The sequence below is a fragment of the Aythya ferina genome (assembly GCF_964211825.1).
Source record: "Aythya ferina genome assembly, chromosome: 26".
NCBI classification, from domain to species: domain Eukaryota; kingdom Metazoa; phylum Chordata; class Aves; order Anseriformes; family Anatidae; genus Aythya; species Aythya ferina.
Genome location: NC_140324.1, coordinates 3,302,149 through 3,324,913, shown reverse-complemented (window position 1 = coordinate 3,324,913; position 22,765 = coordinate 3,302,149). Strand labels below are relative to the sequence as shown.

Genomic DNA, 22,765 nt, shown 5'->3' with positions numbered 1-22,765 from the left:
CCCTTTTCCCCCCATGGTGTGTGGGGGGGTGGCAGCAGGACCCCCCCCGTGCCCTCCCACCCCCAGGCAGGGCACTGGGGCCGTTTACACCTCGATCCTGATTTATTAAGGCCAGAAGCAGCTGTCTGTGGTGAGGGGGGGGGGTGACGAGCCCAGCCCAGGTGCTGCATTTTGGGAGGGGGGGCACGCAGCGGTGGGGGGGGTCCTGGCAGCCCCGCGGGTGCCACTGCCCCCCACCCAGCCTGGCGTCCCCTTGGGGGGGTCCCGGGGGGGCTGGCACAGCCTCAGCAGCGCGGCGAGGGCGGTGAGTGAGGGGGGTGGGGGCTGGGGGTACGTATGGGGGGGTCAGGGTACATTCAGTGCTCTGCCCGGGGGGGCGCCTAGTGGGGGGGGGGGGGCGGCGTTAGGGCAGGCTGGAGCTGCTGCTGGCCGTGCTGTTGCGTTTCTGGAGGCATTTCACAGCGCTGGGCACCTGCAGCCCCACGGTGACGTGGAAGCTGCCACACCACACCTGTGGGTACGGGGACATGGGTGGGCATTGGGGGGCACGGGGGGGGCACGGCCGGGACCTCTAGGGGCTGCCTGGCCCCCCCCCTTCGTGTGCCCACCCAGCCCCTTACCATGAAGGCGGGCAGCACCGGCTGCGTGAACCTGGCCTTGAAGGTGTGCAGCAGCTGCTTGGTCCTGGCGTTGTAGAAGGACAGGAACCCTGCGGGAACACGAGGGGGGGGTACAGGGAGGGGACAGGAGCCCCCCCCCCAGCCTCCCTGGGCAGCCTGTCCCAGCGCTCCGGCACCCTCCCCGGGAAGAAGTTCTTTGGCGTGTTGGTGCGGAACTGCCTGGGCTCCGTTTGGTGGCCACTGCCCGTTGTCCTGTCCCCACAGAGCCCTGAGAAGAGGTTGGCCATGTCCCTCTGTCTGCCACCCCTCAGCTCTTTCCAGACACTGCTCAGATCCCCTCTCAGCCTTCTCTTCCCAAGGCTGCCCAGCCCCAGCTCTCTCAGCCTCTCCTCCCAGGGGAGATGCTCCAGGCCCCGGCTCCTCTTTGTGGCCTCCGCTGGGCTCTCTCCAGGAGCCCCCTGCCCTTTTTGTCCAGCACCCAGCCCCCCAGACCCCCCCAGATCTCCCCATCCCGTCGGGTCCCCGTGGGTCCCGCTCCCACCTTCGTGGAAGTTGCAGTAGACGCCGATGCAGTCGGGCACGGGCACGTCCAGCACCTTGGCCTTGTTGGCGTGCTTGGCGCTGAAGCTGACCTGCAGCCAGTTGTTGAGGTGGAGGCACCAGGAGGCCGAGGTCTTGCCCAGCTGGTCGAATTTGCCGAGGCTGCGATACGCCACCCCCACGCCGAAGGCCTTGCTGTCGCGGTCGTACTTCACCTCCCAGTAGTGGTCGTCCCCGTCGATCAGCGTGTCACCTGCGGGCACGGGGCGCTGCCACCTCTCTGCCCGCGGGCGGGGGCTGCCAAGCACACGGGGAGCCCCCTCCTGCACCCCGGGGTGCCCCGCGCCCACCCTCTCGCCCCCCGGCTCACCCAGCACCGTGTAGGACTCGGCGGTGAAGCGGTCTCTGCCCCCGCGCCCCGAGGACATCCTCTTGGGGGACTGCACCACCCTAGGGCAGACGGCAAGGAGAGGGTTGGTGCTGCTCCGGGGCGGGGTGCCGGGGGTGTCGGGGGGGGGGCTGGGGGTTACCTGGCAGGAGAGTTGGCGGGCGAGGCCGTCCTGCCCTTGCCGTCCTTCTCGCGTGCCTTGACGTCCTGCACCTTGCCGCCCGTGGCGTCCCACTCCACGCTGAGCTCCTCCACCCGCAGGTTCTGGTGGCACGTGCTGGCGTCCAGCTTGAACGTGAATGCTGGGGGCGGCCACCGTCAGCGTGGCCCCAAAAAGCCCTCCTGCCTGGCCCCGGGGTGAGGGGGACGCAGAGCCCGGCACGATGGGGCAGAGGCAGCGCTGGGGGGCACGGAGGAGCGGGGGCACCAAGAGGTGCTCAGTGCCCCCACCCAGCACCCACCTCTCGTCTCCAAAGTGACCGGCTCCGAGAACTCGCCCGCCACGGCCTTGTTGCACGCCCGCACGCGGAAATTCATGTACTTCATGTCAAACTTCAGCCCTGCAGGCACGGCGGGGTCACAAACGGGGCACGGCAAGGTGCGACACCGCAACCCCATCCTCGGCACCGCCACCCAAACCTTCGGGCCAGCCCCGGGCACCCACCACCCCCAGCACCCACCCTAGGGCACCTTCAGGGTTTGACCCGGCCCCGTGCCCTCACCGGCCAGGGTGTACTCGGTGCCCTTGATGCCCTCCACCACCATCCAGGGCTGGTCCTCCTTGGCGCGGGGCGGCCCCTCGAAGTTGGTCCTGCGGTACTCCAGCACGTAGTGGTCGATCTTGCTGTCCTCGTCGGGCATCCTCCAGGCCAGCGTCACGCAGTTGTCGGCCACCAGCGACTCCGCCAGGTCGATTTCGGGGGTGCTGGGCACTGCCCACGGGAGCAGCCGTGCCAGTCCCCCCCAGTGCAGCCGGGCTGGCCCCGGCGCCACCGGCACCGCACCCGCGGGGCACCCGGCCAGGGCACCCCAAAGCCCCCCCGCAGGGCACGTATCGGGGGGCTGGCACCCGCCAGGTCCCTGGGAAAGCGCCCCGAGCCCTGTAAGCGCTGCGTCTGGGGATTCCCAGGCACAGCACCTACACAGATCCTATGGGAACGGCACCCCGAGGACCCCAGGTGTGCACGCACACATCCCTGGGGCACAGCACCCCAGAGACCCCAAGTGATGCACCCCGAGCCCCAAACAGCACCCAAAGGCGCAGCATCCGAAGCTCCCTCCCCAAGCTCTCCCTCCCTAGCACTTTCTCACCTCGCTGGCTGGGACACCCCGTGCTCCCCAACCTCTCCCCCCTGCCACCCCAAAGCCCCCTAACTACATCCCGCTCCCCCATCCTGGCCCCCATTTGTCCCCCCGCCAGCCTGGCACAGCCCTCGGTGCCCGTACACCCTGGCACTGGCCCTGCTTCATCCCGGCTGTGCGCCGGGAGGAAAATAACCCGAGCTGGCTGCCTGCCATGCCCTGCCCCGCGTCCCCGCAGCCCCAGCACCTCCCTCGTGGCCCTGCACCCGCCGCCGGCGGGCGATACCTGGCAGGAAGGCGAGGGCCTGGAGCAGGCGGCGCTCCTGGGCAAAATCCACCATCAGATGGCTCATGTTGTCGCTCACCTTGGCCTTGAGCGAGAGGCGGAAGGCGGGGGCCATGGTCACGCTGCACAAGGACACGGGGACGCGGGGGGGGTCAGCAGGGCTGGGAGCGGGGCAAAAGCCCAACCCCGAGCGGCCACCCCGACCCTGCGCGTCTGCGGGGAGAGGGGAGGGTGGAAGGGGGTGTCCCCGGGACCACCACCCCCGTGTTGGGGTGAGGTTGGGGGTGACACCGACGTTAGGGGTTAGTGGGGTGCGGGGCCGCGGGGGGACCGTACCTATCCTTGATCTGTTTGGCAGCCTTGAGAGCGCAGAGGGAAAGAGGAGGGAAAAAAAGAAGAGCAGGATGAGACAGCAGCACCAGGAGCCGGACGGCAGCAGCGCAGCACCGCACGGCGTCCCCACACGGCACCCCCACGGCACAGTGTCCCCCCCCCCATGGCACGGCGTCCCCACAGCCTCTCACGGCGCTCCTACGCCCCGCTGGCTCAGCGGAAAGGAGGCACCAAGCAGCACTCCTGGCTCTGGGCGGGGGGACCCAAGGGACACAGGGGTCCCAGGGGACACAGGGGACGCAGCACCCCGCTCCCCCGGTCCCTGCTGGGTGCCCGGCCCTACCCTAACCCCGCAGCGGGCGCAGCCAGCGCAGCGTCATCACAGTGCCCAGCGCAGAAAAAGGAGAGGAACGTGCCCCCAAGCGCAGGCAGAAGTGGGGAGGGGGGGACACGGGGCGGCCCCTGTGCCCCCCCCGGGGACAGCCGGGTGGGGACAGAGCCCAGCACCCATGGGTGCTGAGGGGCTCACCTCGATGAAGTCGTGGTTGTTGGCGGTCTGCAGGGTCTGGTTGGCCGTCTCCAGCAGCTCCTCCGAGCTCTCCAGCGCCTTGGTGCAAGCCGCCAGCTGCGTCTGCAGGGGACGGGGGGGGGGGGCAGCAGGGTGACGGGGAGACCCCCCCCACAGCTCGGTGGGTGCAAAGGGGGCGGTGTGTGTGTGCTGGGGGGGGGGGACGAGGGCTCACCTGCAGCTCGTAGGTGCGGCTGGCGCGCTCCTGCTTGATCTTGGTCACCATGCCGTCCTTCAGCTCGTCCAGCAGCACGTACAGGGACTGGAACTCCCCCTCCAGGTCCTCCTGCACCCGCGCCGTGTTGTCCTGGGGGCAGCACCGGGGCGGGGGGGTCAGCAGGAGCACCCCCACCCCCCCTAGGATGAGACCCAGGGGTCCCCGCGGGGGCAGGGGGAGCGCTGTGGGTACCTCCACGTTCTGCAGCATCTGCTTGAGGGAGTAGATGAAGTTCTGGATCTCCTCATTCTTCACGGCCAGCGTGGTGATGATCTTCCGCAGCGCCTCCTGCCCCGGCGCCAGCACCGTCAGCGCCCGGCCCGGCCCCCCCCCCCCCGCCCCAAAAATTTTGGGGCTGTGTTCTGTGTGTGCCCCCCCCTTAGTGGCCTCCTGGGCATGGCGGAGCCGCACCGTGACTTGGCGAGAGTGAGCACGGGGGGGGGGAGTGTGAGCAGGGGGGGTGTGCACGGGGTGAGTGTGAGCACGGGGGCTCGGGGGGGTGCCCAGGCCATCCCCAGGCACAGCCCGGGGGGGGGCAGCCCCCAGCAGCCGTCCGCGTCCTCCTCCCTCTCCCCCCGTTCTCCCTCTCCCCTTACCCCTTCATCCCTCTCCCCGGTTTCTGTCCCCCCCACCCGGTTCCTCCTTGCTCCAGCTCTTTATTCCCTCTCCCCCCGGCCCTCCCTCTCCCCTTTTCCTCTTCCCCCTTCCCTCTCCCCCCTCCCATCCCTCCCTTCCCCTCCCTTCCTTCCTCCATCCCTCTCCTACCCCTTCCTCCATCCCACCAGCCCTCCTTCCTCCTGCCCCTCTTCCTCCCTCCATCCCTCCTTCCTCCATCTCTCCATCCCCTCCTCCTCCTTCCCTTCTCCCTCCATCACTCTTCCTCCATCCCTTCATCCCTCCTTCCTCCATCTCTCCTCCTCTTCCTCCATCCCCCCTCCATCCCTCCCTCCACATCCCCATCCCCCATCCCTCTCCCCCCTCCCTCCCCCTTCTATCCCTCCCTCCCTCCCTCCATCCCCCTCTTCCTCCTCCCTCCATCTCTCCCTCCTCCACCCCTCCATCTCCTCTTCCTCCCTCCTCCATCCCCTCACCCCTCTTCCCTCCATCTCTCCTCCTCTTCCTCCATCCCCCCTTCCCCCATCCCCCATCCCTCTCCCCCCCTCCCTCCCCCTTCCATCCCTCCTTTCCTCCCTCCCCTCCCTCCACCCTCCTCTTCCTCCATCCTCCATCCCTTCATCCTCCCTCCCTCCTTCCTCCATCTCTCCTCCTCTTCCTCCATCCCCCCATCCTCCCTCCCTCCATCCCCCCTTCCCCCATCCCTCCCCCCCCTCCCTCCCCTTCCATCCCTCCCCTCCCTCCACCCTCCTCTTCCTCCATCCCCCCCCTCCATCTCTCCCCCCCCATCCCCTCTCCCTCTCCCTCTCCCTCTCCCCCTCCCCCTCCCCCTCCCCCTCCCCCTCCCCTCCCCTCCCCCCCCGGTACCTGCTCTCCCATCCCGGGCCGCCCCCGCCGCTCGGCGCCGCCGCCGCCAACAAAGGGGGAGCGGCGCCCCCCCGACCCGGCCCGGCCCCGCCCGCGGGGCACGACGGGAGCCGTAGTCCGGGGGGGCCGCGGGGCGTGCTGGGAAATGTAGTCCGGGGGGGGTCTTCTGTTTTTTTAGGGGGGGGAACCGCTGTAATGACCCCCCCACAGCTTCCTCGACCCCCCCCCTTGGTGCCTCCGAGCATCCAGACGGGGGGGTCAAAAGGGTGCCGGGATGGGAGACCCCCGGGGGTCCGCTCTGTGCTGGGAGGGGCCCTGAGACCCCCCCCAAAAGGGCTGAGACCCCCCCAAAAGGGCTGAGACCCCCCCCCCTAAAAGCAGCCCCCACCCCAGGGCAAGGGGGGGGGTCCTGAGCCCCCCCCAGCAGGGCCTGCTGACACCCCTGGGTGGCCGAAGGGTCCTCTGCCCTCCTAGAGCCAGCGCTGGGACCCCCCCAGGAAAATGGGGACCCCCCCCTGGGGGAGGGCAGCCCCCCCCCAAAAGCCATCCCAAGCCAGCACCCTGAGCTCCTTGGGGCAAGGGGAGGGGGGTTGGGGGCCATGGGACCCCCCCCACCCCATAGGCTGGGCACCCCCCTAGGCAGGGGGACCCCCAGGAAGGGGCTGAGGAACTCAGGACCAGGGTGGGGGGGGGACAGAGGGGGACAGAGGGGGTCCCCCAGCCGGGGGGGGGACACACACGACAGGAGAGCAGCACAAATTGGGGCGGGGGCGTTCTCCCAGTATGAGCCCCCCCCAGCCTCCCACTTCTCCCAGTAACTCCACGTTGCCCCCCACAGCCCCCAGCTCTGGGGCAGGCCGTGCCCCCCCACCGGGAGGGATGTGGGGGGGGTTAAAAAGGGGTCCCCGGGTGGCACGTCCCCAAATGTGGGTCCGGGGGGGGGTCACCCCAGCCCCCAGGTGCCAGGTGCTGCCCCCGGGCCCGGTTCCTGTCCCCATCCCCGTCCCCGTGGCGGTGGCAGGAAGCCGTGGCGTCACGGCGGGGCGATGGCAGGCCGGGACACCTCAGGGACAGCCCTGCAGCGGTGACGGGGACCCTGTGGGGACATTGGCGGCCCCTCAGAGCCCCCCAGAGCCCCCCGGCACCGGTACGGGGATGTGGGGGCTTGGGGTCTTCGTCCCCCTCCTCGGTGGTGAGTGGTGGGGACGTGGTGAGGGGGGACGGGGACAGAGGGGTCGGTGTTTGGGTCCCTCTGGCTTGGGGTGGGGGGCACTGAGGGGTTGTGGGGCTCGGCCCGGCCCCTGGGTGACAGCTGGGGACATGGGGGGCACAGGGGGGGACAGGGGGGGGATGCTAGGGACATCTAGGGGGAAGCGGGTGGGTTTGGGGCACAGACGTGGGGACACGGTGGGGAGGGACAGGGGTGGGCGACACGGCTGTGGCTGGGGGACAAGGTGAGGGGGGCAGATGGGGGGGGGCAGAACGTGGTCAGGGGGGGCAGGAAGGGGACAGCAGCGAGGGGACAGCCATGCACAGAGCGCTGCGTGCTCAGGGGCCACGAGCGGGACGCCGCAGTGCCTCAGTGTCCCCATACGGCCACGGTGGCACTAGGGGGGGGGACACACACATGGGGGGACACCCTGGCAGCAACCAGCCCCTCATTTCCCCATCCCTGGGACCACCGTGATGTGACCCCGAGCCCCGTTCCCCGCAGCGGGCGCCCTGTGGGTGATCCAGGACCCGTCGGAGGTGCGGGTGGCGGCGGGCGAAGGGGTGGCCCTGGGGTGCTTGGTGGTGGCGACGGAGCCCCCCCAGATGTTCCGCGTGGAGTGGCTGAAGGGCGCGGGGCAGGGGGTCCTGTGCAGCGCCCGCATGGGCCCCGCCGCCACCCCGGCCCCCTGCGTCCCCGGCCTGAGCATCGCCTGGGACCCCCCCATCGCCGCCCTCAGCATCCAGCGGGCACGGCCGGGGGACGCGGGGTGCTACGTCTGCCGGGTCACCCTGGAGATCCCCCACTTGGCCACCGCCACCGGTAACGGCACCGTGCTGACCGTCAGCGCAGGTAACCCCCCCCCCCGGGGGTGACGGGGACACATTTGGGGACATTGGGGTGCTGCCACCCCGCTGCGTGGCACGTGGAGCTCCTGGCTCTGTGCCCTTCCTGGGCAGCCCCAAGGGGGGGTTTAATGGGGTGGATGGGATGGGGCATCCCTGGGGGCTGTGCTGGGGGATGTGGGATGGTGGAGGGGTGGGGGGGGGTAGTGGGGTCCCTGGGATGTGTGTGGGGGGGGTTAGTGGGGGTTCCTGGGATGTGGTGTGGTGGTGGGGGGTTACTGGGAGTCTCTGGGATGTGGGGGGGGGGAGGGTTATTGGGGGTCCCTGGGAGGTGGTGCTGGGGGGGGGGTTACTGGGGGTCCCTGGGCCGTGGCTTGTCCCTGAGCATTAGCGGGTGTCTGGGTCACAGGCAGGGGAATTGCCCAGACCAGGGCGGCCACGGTGCAGGAGGGACGGGGACAGGACGGGGACAGGACGGGGACAGGATGGGGACAGGATGGGGACAGGATGGGGACAGTGCACAGCGTGGCCGGCACAGCCCTGATTCTGCTTCCCCACCCCCCCCCCAGCAGCAGCAGCTGAGGCAGGACACGGGGCAGGTAAGCGTGTCCCCGCTGGCTCCCCCCGGCCCGGCAGCGGCGGTGCTGCGGTGGTGGCCCAGCTGGGGACATGGTGGCCTTGTCCTTGCAGGGCTGGCGGGGGGGCTGGCGGGGGCCCTGGGGGGCACCTTCCTCCTCTTCGTGCTGGCCTTCCTCGGCCACCGGCACTGGCGCAGGAGAGCAGGTAACCCCCTGCCCACCTCCCCTGTCCCCAAATACCCCCCCTGCCCTCCCCGTCCTACCCCGTGCCCGCCTTTCCCACCCCTCCCCAAATTTTCCGTTATGCCCAAATTCCCTGTGACCCCCTCCTCCCGTGCCCCTCACCCTATGCACCTCTGGGGATTGGGGGGGCACCCAAGGGACCCCCTGGGTGTCCTCAGGAGGTCCCCTGGCTGTGCCAGCCCCCCCGGGGGCCGTGTTTTGGGGACCAAGGCTGGCGGTGCCCGGCTCTGCTCCCCCCAACGCCCACCGCCCCTCAGACACAGCCACCTACATGAACGTGCTGCCCCGCTCGGAGCGGACCCCCAAGGAACGATTGCCCCCCCCCGGAAGGTGACAAAGAGCAACGGGTACCAGGGGTGGGGGCACCCCACTGGCCCTGAGGGTGCCCCCCCCCCCCGGAGAGGACCCCCAAACGCCCCGCGCCGGGCCCCAGAGGCCCCGGGTGTCTGCGCTGGCAGGGGAGTGGCGGCGCCTGGGGCTGCTTTAAACAGGAAAAGCCCCCCCAAAAAGATGTGCAGCACCCTGCAACCCCGCTTCCTGTCTTCTGTGCACCACCCGCAGCACCCACCCCTGGTGGGGGGGGTGGGGGGGCAACCAGTGCCAAATTCAGGGTGCCCCCAGCGCAACCTCCCCAGCACGGGTGGGCTCGGGCCGCACGGGGCAGGGGACACACGTGCCTGGGGGGCTGGGGTTGGGGGGGGGGACAATGCGTGGCCAGCAGGCTCTGCAGCCCCCCTGGGCCCCCCCTTCCCCCTGGGCCCCCCCTCCCCATTTCAGGGAAGCTGCTCTGCGGTCCCGTGGCCTCGTTTCAATTTGCACCCAGGCATGCAGCGGGGCCGCAGCCACCGCTCCGGAAGCGCTCGCCCCATTCCTGGCCCTGCCGGGGTAGGGAGGGGGGGGCACCACCACCGTCAGCTCCCCCCTTCTGCACCCGCGGACCCCGGGCAGCCCTTCCCGGGATGGGGAGGGTGACCGGAGCCCGGCTCATCCCCCCCGTGGGGGTGTCACCCCTCTCCCCCCACACCGCAGCCCCCGGCGCATCTGGAGCCTACGCGCCACGGAGCACACGGAGCGCACGGAGCGCACGGCCACGCGTCGGCCTTTAATGGGGGGCACCGGGGCTCACGGGGGCTGCGCGGCCACCGGGTAGAGCAGGGAGAGGTGGCGGGCACCGCGGATGGGCAGCGCCCGCGCTGTGTAGTGCCTCACGGCCTCGGGCACCGAGGGGAAGGCGGCCCCCGCGCGCCCCAGCACGAAGTGTCGCTCCCGCGTCCTCGTCAGCTTCACGTGCACGAAGCCGTGGCTGCTCCTGTGGGGGGCAGGGGGGGAAACTGAGGCACAGGAGGGGAAACTGAGGCACGCGGGGGGAAACTGAGGCATGCAGGGCACGGCCTCGGCCCCACGTGTGCAACGTCAGCGTGGGGGGAACGTGCACGCGCACGCTGTGCGCAGGGATGCGAGCACAAAAATGCACCACGTGCACGGCCCCGTCCTGACCCCAACCCCACAAAGGTGCTCGGGTTCTTCCCCGGGGGGGTTTCTGGCCCCGCACTCACCTGAGCGAGAGCGAGTAGTCCTCGGGGCTGGTCTCGCAGTCCCGCACCAAGAAGCTGCCCTCGCGGCACAGTGCCAGCAGCGTCTCCGCGCCCGCCCGCCCGATGGGGCCGTGGTACCACCTGCACGGAGCTGCCGTCACCCCAACAGCACCCCAAAACACAGCACCCCAAAACACAGCACCCATGACCCCAGGACCCGTCTGCATCCCTCTGTCCCGTCCCTGCCGCTGGGACCCATCAGCACATGGGGCTGGGCCGTGCCACGGGGACCTGTCTGTGCCCCGACACCACGGGGACAGCCATGGCGGGGGGACACAGCTGTCCCTGCCGTGGGGACCCACCCATGCCACGGGGACACATCGGTGCCATGGGGACCAATCCATGCTATGGGGACCCATTTGTGCCATCAGGGCCCCCTCCTTGCAATGGGGACCCCTCCGTGCCACGGGGACCCCCCCTACACCACAGGCACCCTTCTGTGCCATGGGGACCCCCCCACGCCACGAGGCCCATCCGTGGGGCACCCTCACTCGGTGCCTCCAACCGGGACTTTGGGGCCACCCCAAAGAGGAGGGGAACCCCCCAAGGGTGCGGGGTCTGCGTGTGTTTTGTGTCCCCCCCCCAGACTCACGTCTGCTTCTCCAGCGGCAGGGAGGTGTCCACGTGCCCCGGGCTGGGGGGGCAGCCCGATCTGCTGCCCGGGGGGGGCCGGGGGGGCCGCGGCGGCTGCCGGGAGAGGCTGGGGGAGCGCTCGGGGCTCTCAAACTGCACTGCAGGGACAGGGGGGGGGGGGCGTCACCCACCGGGGGGGTCCCAGCACCCCCACCTGACTCATAGGGACACCATCAGCTGGGCCACCCACCCGCGGTGCCGGAGCACGAAGGGGTGACGCTGGGTGTCCCCCCCGTGGGTGCCCCCACCCTGTGGGTGTCCCCCCCACCATGGGTGCCCCCACCAAGGCTCTGCCTCGCCGTGATGCCCCATTGCACCCCCCCGGGAGGAACCCATTGGTGTCGGGGGGACAATGGGGACGGGGACCCCCTGGGATTGTGTGGGGCGATACCCGGGGCGCTACGGTGGCACCCAAGGGTGCTGCGCAGGAGCGCTGGGGGATGCCGGGGGGGTTCCCAGCGGGGGGATGTGGGGCTGGGGGACCCCCAGGAGGTACCCACAGGTCCGGGGGGGGGTCTGGGGGGTGCTGGCACCTGCGAACGCCCGTGAGATGTGATCCTTCTTCCACTCCCAGGGCTGGTCGTACTCGTCGGCCGGGCGCTCGTCGTCGCGGGGCAGGCGGCTGTCCCGGGCCGTGGCCCCCCCCGCGCCCTCGGCCGCCTTCTCCCAGCCCTCGTAGGGGGTGTCGTAGAGTTGGGGCCCCCCCCGGGCTCTCGGCCTCTTGCCCTCGCCCTGCTGCGGGCACCCTGGGGATGGGCAGGGCTGGGAGGCACAGCGGGGACCCCGACGCACGTGGGGGGGGGGCACCTTGGGGTGTCAGACACCCCCCCCCCAAAAAAACACGGGGATGGGGGAGGAAATGGGGAGAGGGTGTGGAGTGGGGGGGGGGCACCGGCACCCAGCGTCACCCACCTGCAGCCTCCCCGGGGTCCTCGGTGCCCCCCTCGGGCACCGCGTCCTGCTCCCCCTCGAAGGGCTCCGAGTACTCGCTCTCGTTGGGGCACTGCACGGGGGGGGCCTGGCTGGGACGGGACCCCCCCCCCCGCACCCCACACAGGTCCCCAACCCCGGGGGTCCCCCCCCCCTCAGGACCCCTCCGGACCCCCCCATTCCCTGCTGCGGGTGCCCCCCCAGCCCCTTCCCGGTCCCTCCCACCCGGTTCCTTTGTGCCCTCTCCCCTTCCCCCCCCCCCATAACACCCCCCCCCATAACACCCCCCCCAGCCCCCTGCCCACTCCCCTCTCCCAGTAACCCCAGTTCCCCCCCCGCAGCCCCCCCCCACAACCCCCAAAGCCCCCTCTCCTCCCCCGGTCCCCCCCAGTCCCCCCCCTTACCCTCAGTTCCCCCCTGCCCCCCCCCAGCGCCCCCATCCCCACCTCTGCACCCCCCCCAAAGCCCCCCACCCCCCCCAACCCCCCCGGGCCCCCTTCCCCACTCCCCTCTCCCCCCCCCCCATAAAACCCCATCCTCCCCGTTGTCCCCCCCCCCATCCCTCGGCCTCCCTTCCCGGTGTCCCCCCGCCGTGTCCCTCCATCCCCCCCCCCCCCGGTTCCTACCTGCTCCGCTCGGCGGCGCCCCCCCCCCACCCCCGCGCCCCCCACCCTCACCAAACGGTGCCGGGGGGAAGCGGCGGGGGGGGGCCCGGTGCCGGTAGCGCTGTAATCGGGTTGGGGCGGCCGGGGGGGGGAACGCCGGGCCCCCCGGCCCAGGTAGTCCCGGAGCCACTTGGCCATAACGGGACCGGCACCGGGGGGGGGTTGGGGGGGGGGGGGGAAACCGGGACCCCCCCCCGCAGCCACCGCCGCCGCCGCCGGGAGCCGCTTTTGTGTCGCCGCCGCGCACGGAGAGGACCGGAGCCCCCCCCCCCCCCCCAGCCCCCGCCTCGCCGGTAAAAGGGGGGGGGGCACCGGGACCGAGGGGGGGGGGCACCGAAACCCGGGGGGGGGCGCCAGAACCGGGAGGAGGGGGTTAAGAGGGGAGGGGAAGGGGGTGTGACCCGACCCCGGGGGGGGGGGGAGCACCGGGACCCCCCCCCCCTTCAGGGGTGGTGGTCGCATGGTCGCAGGGCGCCCCCCCCCCCCAGCGCGACGTGGGGGTGAGGGGGGGTTAAAAGCGCCCCCCCCGGGCACTGTTTGTGGGTTGGGGGCACAATGGGGGGGGGGAGGGCACCCGAACCTCAGGGGACCCCCGCTTTGTGCCCCCCCCGCACAGCTCCGGGAAGGGTCGGGGGGGCTGTCTCGGTCATGGGGGGGGGACACAGGAGCCCCCCACCCTCCCCCATAGGAGCCTGGTGGGGGGGGGCACACAGGAGCCCCCCCGTGCCACAAGGCCACCCGCAGCCCCCCGGCTCCATCAGCGGGGGCAGGAGGCTGTGCCCCCCCCCAATGCCCCTGGGGGGGGGCTCGAGGATTGTATGGGGGGGGGGGAAGGGTCAGAGCCCCCCCCAGGCTGCCCCCCCCCAGGCTGCCCCCCCCCAGCCCTTCCCAGAACAAAGGTTTCCCTTCCTGGAAGCAGGGGGGGGGCACACACAGGAGCTGGGAGGTGAGGGGGGACCGGGGGGGGACCGGGGGGGCTTTGGTGGTCCCACAGAGCCCCCCCCCCCCCCCCCATCAAGCAGAGCCCGGGGCTGGAGCCCCAAATCCAGCATTAATATTTGAGGAGGGCTAATTAGTGCGTGCGCACGGAATGCTAATTAGCCCCCGAACCACAGCCTGAGGGGGGGGGGGGCTGCCCCTTTCCCCCCCCCGCTCCCAGAACCACCCCACAAAGCCCCAGATCCCAAAAGCACCCCACAAAGCCCCCCCCCCCCCCCCACCAGAGCCCATTTGCCAGGCTCTGAGAGGCGGTTAATTAGCAAAGAGCAGCTCATCAATTAGAGGGGGGGGGGGGGCATGACAAGGAGGAAATTAACACCGGGGGCTTAGCACGAGGGGCAGAGCAGCCCCAGCCCGGCTGGGGGGGGGGCAGATGTGGCTCAGGGCCCCCCCCCCTTTTTTTTTACACGCGTGCCTTGTGGATAAAGCTGCCCCCCCCCCCCCAAGAAGACGAAGGAAGAAGCGGCTCTGACACATCCCATTTATTGCCCCCCTCCCACAGCCACCCCCCCACAGCAGGATCTGATCCCCCCCCCCGCCATGGGAGGGGGCAGGAGAAACTCCGTGCCCGAGAAGGGGGAGGGTTTTTTTTTGGGGGGGGGGGCACAAAGGAGGGTGCTGAGCTCCTGCCTCCCCCCCTGCGGGGCTGTGGGGCAGGGGGGAGGCCCCGGGGGGGGGGTGAGCACATGGGGGGGGGCAGCAGGATGGGAAATTCCCCGCTCCTGGTGCTCAGAACACGCTGCAGGTGCCGGGGGGGGGGCACGGCGTGGCCCCGGGGGGGGGACAGAGGGTCCCTGCTGGGGGCTGGCTGCGCCCCACACCAGTTTGGGGTCCCCAGGCGGGCTGCAAGCCCCCCAGGACCCCCCCCCAGGACCCCCCCCGTCGCGGTGCAGCTCTGCAGGCGGTGCTGGGGGGGGGCAGCTCCTCAGTCGCTGGCGCCGTCCTCGCTGTCCGAATACGCCCCCAGCAAGCCCAGGGAGGACGAGGAGGTGCCCGTGGCCGGGGGAATTGAACCTGGAAGGCAAAAAGAGAGCAGCAAGGATCAGAGGGGCGCAGAGCCCCCCTCAGAAGCGGTGCTGGGGGGTGCGGGTGCCCCCCGGGGGGGATTTTGGGCACGGGGAGGGAGGACAGGAGCCAGCGCGAGGCAGCGGCACGGGGCCAGAGCCCGCGGCAGCTCGGAGCTGGGTCCTGGGAAGCCGGCAGCCCCAGGCTGGAGAAAATGAATGAAAAGTGAATGAAAAATGGAGAAAATGAATGAAAAAGGGGCAAACGCAGCCCCCAGACACCCGCTGAGAGCGCAGGGGCTGGCTAAGCACAACGCTGAGGAACAAGCAGCCCGGAGCCGATGGCCTCGCCCACTCCTCCCCAAAATCTCCAGCTCCTGGGGCAGGGAGCAGGACCCCGACTGCTCTCCCCGCTTGTTCGAGGGCTCCAAATCCCTCAGTTGGGGCAGGATTTGCAATCAGGCCCCAAACCCGAGCGACCTTCCCGCTGCTGCCCTCCCTACCTCGCTGCTGTGCTGCTTCCCAGCGCCCCGTCTGAGCTCGGGAGCTGCTGGCCCTGCCCGTCCGCCTCCAAGGTCCCTGCTCGCTGCCAGGAAGGGATCTCCCCCCCCTCCCCGAGCACATCGGGTACCAAACCCCCCCCCCCCGCAGGCAGGGCCACCCCCCCAGGCCTTACCCCAAACCCAGCCCCATCCATCTCACCGCAAAGCCTTGACTTGGGAGCTCTCAGGCTCCAAAACCAGAGCTGGGTTTAACAGCAGAGCTCATTAATAACCACAACCCCCCCAGGAACCAGCCTGACCCCCCCCCCCGTGCAATTACCGGCGCCGTGGCTCTCGGTGCTGTTTGTTGGGGTGCTGGGGGGCTTCTGCTTCCTCACCGCCACCAGCCCGGCCAGCTGTGTCCTGCTGCTCAGCTTCCCCACGCTGCGCTCCCAGCTCTCCGTCTTCTGCTTCTTGATCTGGGGCTGGGGGTCCTGCAGAGGGGAGGAGGGCGTCAGGGAGGGGGGCAGGAGGCAGAGGGGGAAGGAGGGATGATAAAAGCTGCAGTGTGGAGTGAGGGGCGCAAGGAGGGCTGCTCGGAGCAGCCGAGGGGGGTGTTGGATGCAAAAAGGGTGCAAAAAGGGCAGGGAGCTCCTGGAGAGAGCCCAGCGGAGGCCACAAAGAGGAGCCGGGGCCTGGAGCATCTCCCCTGGGAGGAGAGGCTGAGAGAGCTGGGGCTGGGCAGCCTTGGGAAGAGAAGGCTGAGAGGGGATCTGAGCAGTGTCTGGAAAGAGCTGAGGGGTGGCAGACGGAGGGACATGGCCAACCTCTTCTCAGGGCTCTGTGGGGACAGGACAAGGGGCAGTGGCCACCAAACGGAGCCCAGGCAGTTCCGCACCAACACGCCAAAGAACTTCTTCCCGGGGAGGGTGCCGGAGCGCTGGGACAGGCTGCCCAGGGAGGCTGGGGGGGCTCCTTCTCTGCAGATCTTCAAGGCCCGTCTGGACGCCTCCCTGGGCAGCCTGCTCTGGGGAACTGCTTTGGCAGGGGGTTGGGCCCGGGGAGCTCTGGAGGGCCCTTCCAACCCCTGCAGCTCCGTGACCCTCCCGGCAGAGCGGCTGGCACCAGCAGGACACACAAGGACACACAAGGACACACAAGGACAGCCGACGCAGCCCCGGACAGCTGCAGAACGGCCTCAGAGACGAGCCCCCCGCTGCCCGTGGCTGTTAACCCAGCCGTGCACATCCCAGCATGATGAGGAGCAGCCAGATGCGTGCTGCGGGGCTGCGTGAGCTCCGCCAGCCGGGCGCTGCTGCCTGCAGGTGGTCCGGGCGCTGAATCCAATCCCCAGGGCCCGCGGATTAGTGCCGGGCCAGGGCACACGGCTGGGATTAACCCCGGCAGGCTCCGAGCTTTGATTCTCCCCAACAGGAGGAGGTCCCCGCGGGCACGGATCGACATCAGAGCAGCACAGGGGGCCTGGCTGCGGGGATAATCCCTCCCCTGCAAGCCGAGCGCTGAAAAAGCCCTTTTGTCCTGCACATCTCTGACACAGAGAGCAGAGAGGCAAAGCAGGGGCTGACCCCGGTGGTTGTTTCACTCCTGCCAGCCCTCGGGGTCCTGGAATCGTGGCTGAGGTGGGCTCGAGGCACGGGGGAGCCTGAATTTTTAGGGCTGAGAGGGAAGGGAAAGCCACATCCCGAGCGAGGACGGGGGCAGCTCGCTGCCAGCTGGGAGCGTCCCCTTTGTCAGCAGGCGGCCTGAAATCCCCAGCTGAGCCCTGCCTCCGCCCAGCACGGCTCGCTTTGAGCTGCTCACACGTAGCAGACAGCAGGGCCGGCAGCTCTGGGCAGGGGGAGGAGGCTCTGCCTCCCCGCTCACCTCCTGCAGGATGTCCGTGGGTTTCGTTTTTGCCCTGGGCTTCGTGGATGCCTTTGCAGCTTCTTCGTCGGAGTCCGAGTCCACCAGCAGGCGCCGGTTCTGCACCTCCTCCAGCATGGCTCTGAGAGCAGAGAGAGCTCAGGAGCTGCCTCCTCACGTGTTCTATTGATTGTTTTTTTTTAGAAGTCACCTCGGAGCGGTGCCCAAGGCTTGGAAGCACCACGACCCGCAGCCTGAGCCAGGCACAGCCTCTCACCTCACACGAGGACTGTTCTCAGAGAGGGTGAGGTCCTGGCAGCAGCCCAGAACCCCCACCAGATCCACCAACGATGCCAAATCCCCCCCCACCCCCAGCACGTGCAGCTCTCCCCCTCCCCAAGCACCTTCCCAGGCCAAATCAGCTCCCATCCCCTCACAGCCCGCTCTGGAATGTGCCCCCCCTGCCCCCAGCTCCTACAACCCCCTCGTTTCAGGGCCACGGGGGTGTCGCTGCCCCCCCGGGGGAGCGCCTCCTGCCCCACTCACTTCATCTCCTGCTCATCCTCCTCTTGCTCCCTGCGCTTCTGCTCCTCCTCGTACTCCTTGTACTGCCGCAGCATGGCCTCGAAGTCCACGTTGGCCTGGCGCTGATTGAGCTCCTTCAGCTCCTGCAGGTTCTCCAGGACCTCCATCTCCAGCTTGGAGTCCTTGGTTCGGTTCTCCAGGACCTGGGGGGGGCCGGGAGGGAGCCGGGCTCAGCCGAGGTGCCAGGAGGGGCAAGCACAGCCCCCCCGCCCACCCCGAGCACCAAGAAGCTCATCCTCATTTCTGAGCCTCGGGCACAGTAGGAAAAAACAGGGCAGGTCACAGCCCCTCACGAGTTTGAGCACAGGAGAAAACCTCCTGAGGGCAGAGGTGGCTCCAGCCAGCCCCAGGGGCTGCTCCAGGGGGCAGCAGCACCTCAGGAGCCTGGGGAAGCAAGGCAGCGACTGCCAAAAGTCACTCCCTGCTCGGCAGGACAGAGGCAGGCAGGACGAGAGAGGAGTGAGTGCCCTCTGCAGGGAAGGGCCCGGCCCGGCACCTTCATGGGATTGTTCAGCTCTTCCTCTTCCCTCTCCTTCTGCATCCTCTTCTCCTCTTCCTCCAGGAGCTTCTCTGCCTGGAAATTCCGCGTGGCGCCGTGCTCCATGGTGTAGTCGGTGTTCTCGGGGTCTGTCTAAGAGGCAAGGCAGCAAAATCATCAGATGGGGGCAATTCCACGGCCGCTGCCAGAGCTGTGGGCAAACATTTCCCCATTTCATCCCCCCCTGAGTGCAGACAACCAGCACCAGCCCCTCGTTGTGCTCCACAGGCCGTGCCCCTGCGCCCTGCTACAGGGCTGAGGCACTGCAGAGTGACACAAAGAGGGGAGAGAGCAACAGCACGCGCTCAGATTCGGCCTCTGCAGGATTTGTCAGCCCTTTCCCCACAGGATACGGGCAGACCCCGTGCTCCCAGCTCTTGCTCGAGCTCCCCGCACACTTCACCTTGAAAGTGATCTCTGCCAGGCAGCGCGTGCACTTGATGTAGAAGCGGAAGATGGGCAGCCCCAGGTACACCTCGTTCTGGACGGTCTCCTTGCGGGCGTTGAACTTCTTCCCCTTGTAGATGTACTCACCGCACGTCTTGCACCTGCAAAAAAAAAGAGAGAGAAGCCCACAACCATCATTAGGAGAGGGAAAAAAAAAGACCAAGAACAGCCCGAATGCCTGCCAGCCCACATTCTGAGCAAGTTTTCTCCTCTGGAAACTCAGAACAAGCCCCGAATCCCCCCCGGCATCTCTCCCCTCTCCCTCCCTCCCCCCTTTTATCCCACTCTGCTGGCAGCAGCTCCCCGCAGCGTGGGGCAGGACTCCCCGTGCCATTTTCCCCCCTCCCTCACCCCCCGGTTGTCCCCGAGGCCCGGCCCCTCTCACCGCATGTTGAAGGGAGCCATGAGGCGCACCACATACTGCCGGTCCTTCGGGAGCTTGAGCTTTGGGATCTTAGCGGGGTCGAAGTCGGGCGGGTAGTATTTCTGCGGGGACAGAGGCGAGATGGTCGCATGCCGGGCACCCCACGGGGCTCAGAGCAGGTCAGGCACGGTGCAGATGTCTGCCTGTCTGTCTGTCCGTCTGCCTGTCTGTCTGTCCGTCTGTCCGTCTGTCTGTCTGATTCCGAGCCCTCGCCCTCCGCACCCCCAACCCTCGGAGGATTTGGGGACCTCCAGCCCTAAGCAGCCCCCCCCAGGTACAGGGCCAGGACCCCCACCCCACCTGCCTGGGACTCCCCACACACAGCTGGGGCCAGCTGGTGACCCCACAAGGAAGCCCCCAAGCCCCCACTTTGGTCCCTAAGCCTCCCCTCAGCCCCCAAGCCCCCCCCCCCTCCCCAAGGACCCTCCCTCAGCCCCTAACCCCCCACCCTTAACCCCCTGCCCTTGGTTCTTAAGCCCCCCATCAGCCCCCAGGCCCCCTCCTCAGCCCCTAAGCCCCCCCCAAGGCCTCTACTCAGCCCCTAACCCCCCCCCAAGGTCCCCCCTAGCCCCTAAGCCCCCCTAAAGCCATCCCCTAGCCCCTAACCCCCCCCCCACGGCCCACTCCTCGGTCCTTAAACCCCCCTAGAGCCCCCCCCCGAGCACCTGAACCCCTCTGAGGCCCCCCCCAGCCTCCCTATGGCCCTTAACCTCCCCCTAAGCCCCCCCTACGCCCCCCCCCTCAGCCCCTAACCCCCCCTAATGCCCTCAACTCAGTCCCTAAGCCGCCCCCCCAGCCCCAAATCCCCCCCCATGGCCCCTAAACCCCCCAAGCCACCCTTAAGCCCCCCCCCGACCCCTCAGACCCCCTCCCCTGCCCCTCCCCCCCCCCTCAGCACGGGGCGCCCCCCACCCTTGGGAGCCCCATTCCCCCCCCCCAGCCCCAGGAGCGACCGGGGACACCCGGGAGGCCCTGGGGACCCCCTCCCCAACCCCCCCTGTCCCCCCCCCTCCTCACGTTCAAGACTTTCCGTTCCGACATGGTTGCGCTGCGCCCCCGGCCCCCCCCTCGCCCACCGGCAGCCGCCGCCGCGCCCGCAGCCGCTTCCTGGAAACAACGCCCGCCCCCTCCCGCCGCTCATTGGCTCCGCCTCAGAGCTCCGCCTCTGCCATTGGCCGGTTCTGCCGCCCGTCAGCGAGATGAAGCCTCGCGTGCAACCGCCTAAAGGGGCCGCCCGGCGCGGCGGCTCGGACACAAAGGTTCCGGGGGGGGAAATGGACCCGCGGTGGGGAAGGGCGAAGGGGGCTGGGGTAAAGGGGGGGGGAGGGGACGGGACCCTCGGGCCTGCCCTGCTCCGGCCTCACCTGGAGCTCGGGGTGCGGCACAACAAGGCCAGGGAGCTCCTGGAGAGAGCCCAGCGGAGGCCACAAAGAGGAGCCGGGGCCTGGAGCATCTCCCCTGGGAGGAGAGGCTGAGAGAGCTGGGGCTGGGCAGCCTTGGGAAGAGAAGGCTGAGAGGGGATCTGAGCAGTGTCTGGAAAGAGCTGAGGGGTGGCAGACAGAGGGACATGGCCAACCTCTTCTCAGGGCTCTGTGGGGACAGGACAAGGGCTGTCTGACAGCGCCCGCCGTGTACCTGCTGCCCTGGACCCTGCACAAGGACTGTGAGCGCAGCCAGGAGTGCCAGAAGGAAAGCAGTCTCTTTATTAACTCACGCATTTAACTCCCTCCCAGGAGGGGAAGCTGCTGCAGGGCTTGGCCCCTTCTTCTGGGGCACCCCGGGTCAGGCCCGGAGCAGCTTTCGTGTGTCCATCCTGCAGGCAGTGGGCAGTTCCTGTGGCAAATGAAGCAAAAAAATAAGGAAAAGGGAGCAGGACACAAGCAGAGATGGAAAAGGGCAGAACCAGGTGGACAGGGATATAGCGGGAAATCAAAGGGGAGGCAGCAGGACAGGGAAAGAAAGAGAGGGAGGAGGAGAGAGACAGCGAAAGAAGGAATGGGGAAGGGGAAAGGGACAATAAGGACAGGGAGCAGGGCAGTGAAACACGGACAGACGGGGGCAGGGAGCAGGACAGCAGCAGGCCAGGCTTCAGCACCTTCACGGGACTGTTCAGCTCTTCCTCTTCCCTCCCCTTCTGCATCCTCTTCTCCTCTTCCTCCAAGAGCTTCTCAGCTCGGAAGCCGGGGGGTGTCCCTGCTCTGTGGCCGTGTTCTCAGGACCTAAGGGAAAAGCCAGGCAGCAAAGGCCCCGTAACGGGGCAATTCCGCTCCCGACATCCCGGGGGCTGTTCACTTGTGGCCACTTCCAGAGCTGTGGGCAAACATTTCCCGATTTCATCCCTCCCCCAAGGGCAGACAACCAGCCCCAGCCCCTCGCTGTGCTCCACAGGCCGTGCTCCTGCGCCCTGCTACAGGGCTGAGGCGCTGCAGAGTGACACAAAGAGGGGAGAGAGCAACAGCACACGCTCAGATTCTGCCTCTGCAGGATTTGTCAGCCCTTTCCCCACGAGGTACGGGCAGACCCGGTGCCCCCAGACCGTGCGGCCTCCCCAGAAAGCCTGCAGCACACTTCACCTTGAAAGTGATCTCCGGCAGGCACCGCGTGCGTTTGACGTAGAAGAGGAATACGGGAAGTCCCGAGTACACCTCATTCTGAACGGTCTCCTCACGGGCCTGAAGCTTCTTCCCCTTCGAGATGCGCTCAGCGCACGTCCCGCGCCTAAAAAAAGAGAAAGAGAAGTCCAGAACGCATCATGAGCGGAGAACAAAAAGACCGAGAAAAGTCCAAGCGATTTTCAGGCTGTGTCAACCCCGATTCTGAGCAATGGTTATTTTCTCCTTTGGAAATTTAGCGCCTACCCTTCAAACAGCCCCAAACTCACCCAGGGCCTCTCTTCCCCTCATCCCCTTCCTCCCGGGCTGCGTCACCGCCCGGCAGCGGATCCTCTGCGGCCAGGGGAGGAGAAACGACCCCCGCGGGCGCCGCTCTCGCTGCTGGCTGCTTCCTCCTCCCTGCGCGCGGCACCGCGTGCGGGTCCTGCGGGGCTTCGAGCCGGGGGCTGTTTAGGACAAAGCCCCCCGGGCAGCATCGTACGGGGACGGAGCAGCGACCTGCACCCAACCACAGCAATGTGAACGTCCGTCTGTCTGTCCGTTCGCTCTGCTGACCCCAAACGCCCTGGCCTGGTGCTCCCCGCACCCCCCAGCCTCCGACTGAGCCCCTCCAGGAACCCCCCGGCCCCCCAAAAGCCCCCAAAGACCCACCCTGACCCTGCTGGGACCCTCCCCGAGACTCCCAAACAGCTCTGAGACCCCCCGGACCCCCCCCCGGACCCTCCCCAGGAACCTCTCCAGGACTCCCAACCCCCCTCCCCCCGAGACCTTCCCGAGACCCCCGGAACCCTCCCCAGCAACCCCCTGGGACCCCCAAAAGCCCCCAAGACCCCCCCAAGCCCCCACGGGACCCTCCCCAGGAACCCCTCTGGGACCCCAAATCCCCCCAAAACCACCCCGACCCCCCCGGGACCCCCCCCAGGAAGCTCCGGGACCTCCCCGACACCCCTGGGACCCCCAAATCCCCCTGAGACCCCCCCCAAACCCTTGGGACCCCCTAAATCCCCCCGTGACTCTCTCCAGGACCCCCAAGCCCCCCCGGGACCCCCCCCAGGTCCCCCCGGGACCCCCGGCCCCCCCAGGCTCCGCTCCCCCCCCTCCGCACCCGGTGCGCCGCCTCACTCGGCCCCCCATCGCCTCCCGCGACTTCCGGGATGGAAGCCCCACCCCCCTCCTCGCCGCTCATTGGTTGCCGCGGCGAGCGCTCGCTTCTTATAGGCTGCCCCCGCCGCCTATCAGCGGGCCCCGCCCACCCCGCCTCAAGGGCCGTGTGCTCCCACCAAGAGCTCCCCCCCCGCACCCGCGGCCCGGAGCGAAGGTTCCGGGGCTGGAACGGGCCGGGCCCGGGGTGTGGCACCGCAGGGGGTCGCTGGGGG

At 69.0% G+C, this 22,765-nt stretch overlaps 4 protein-coding genes across 8 annotated transcripts; 1 reads left to right on the top strand and 3 right to left on the bottom strand.

The window, feature by feature from the left end:
• Positions 1–83: 83 nt before the first annotated feature.
• Positions 84–5,808, bottom strand: FSD1 (fibronectin type III and SPRY domain containing 1). The gene is made up of 13 exons (XM_084498468.1): positions 5,737–5,808; positions 4,447–4,542; positions 4,213–4,344; positions 3,999–4,100; positions 3,473–3,495; positions 3,137–3,258; positions 2,271–2,480; positions 2,010–2,108; positions 1,691–1,850; positions 1,531–1,610; positions 1,162–1,413; positions 621–709; positions 84–511 (listed from the first exon to the last, which is right to left on the bottom strand). Exons 1-13 carry the CDS (start codon positions 5,746–5,748, stop codon positions 404–406), a joined length of 1,485 nt encoding a protein of 494 aa, XP_084354594.1. The 5' UTR covers positions 5,749–5,808; the 3' UTR covers positions 84–403.
• A 721-nt stretch (positions 5,809–6,529) lies between these two features.
• Positions 6,530–9,140, top strand: LOC311424208 (uncharacterized protein). The gene is made up of 5 exons (XM_084499170.1): positions 6,530–6,928; positions 7,451–7,798; positions 8,361–8,390; positions 8,482–8,574; positions 8,870–9,140. The coding sequence occupies exons 1-5, from the start codon at positions 6,616–6,618 to the stop codon at positions 8,944–8,946; spliced, it is 861 nt and encodes a 286-aa protein (XP_084355296.1). The 5' UTR covers positions 6,530–6,615; the 3' UTR covers positions 8,947–9,140.
• A 434-nt stretch (positions 9,141–9,574) lies between these two features.
• Positions 9,575–12,575, bottom strand: SHD (Src homology 2 domain containing transforming protein D). The gene is made up of 6 exons (XM_084499149.1): positions 12,397–12,575; positions 11,753–11,843; positions 11,374–11,586; positions 10,800–10,938; positions 10,169–10,288; positions 9,575–9,921 (listed from the first exon to the last, which is right to left on the bottom strand). Exons 1-6 carry the CDS (start codon positions 12,571–12,573, stop codon positions 9,735–9,737), a joined length of 927 nt encoding a protein of 308 aa, XP_084355275.1. The 5' UTR covers positions 12,574–12,575; the 3' UTR covers positions 9,575–9,734.
• A 1,326-nt stretch (positions 12,576–13,901) lies between these two features.
• Positions 13,902–22,545, bottom strand: YJU2 (YJU2 splicing factor homolog). Of its 5 annotated transcripts, none has more exons than XM_084498765.1 (11): positions 22,495–22,545; positions 21,659–21,887; positions 20,873–21,495; positions 20,492–20,610; positions 18,739–18,839; positions 18,310–18,454; positions 17,865–17,999; positions 17,330–17,511; positions 16,805–16,925; positions 15,261–15,414; positions 13,902–14,448 (listed from the first exon to the last, which is right to left on the bottom strand). In XM_084498765.1, the coding sequence occupies exons 5-11, from the start codon at positions 18,756–18,758 to the stop codon at positions 14,360–14,362; spliced, it is 846 nt and encodes a 281-aa protein (XP_084354891.1). In that variant the 5' UTR covers positions 18,759–18,839; positions 20,492–20,610; positions 20,873–21,495; positions 21,659–21,887; positions 22,495–22,545; the 3' UTR covers positions 13,902–14,359. The 5 variants fall into 5 exon arrangements, 4 of the variants coding, with proteins under 4 accessions (XP_084354891.1, XP_084354890.1, XP_084354892.1 ...); XM_084498764.1 differs by lacking the exon at positions 22,495–22,545 and having other exon boundaries at positions 20,873–21,087; positions 21,351–21,495; positions 21,659–21,930; XM_084498766.1 differs by lacking the exon at positions 22,495–22,545 and having other exon boundaries at positions 20,873–20,996; positions 21,351–21,495; positions 21,659–21,930.
• Positions 22,546–22,765: the final 220 nt, after the last annotated feature.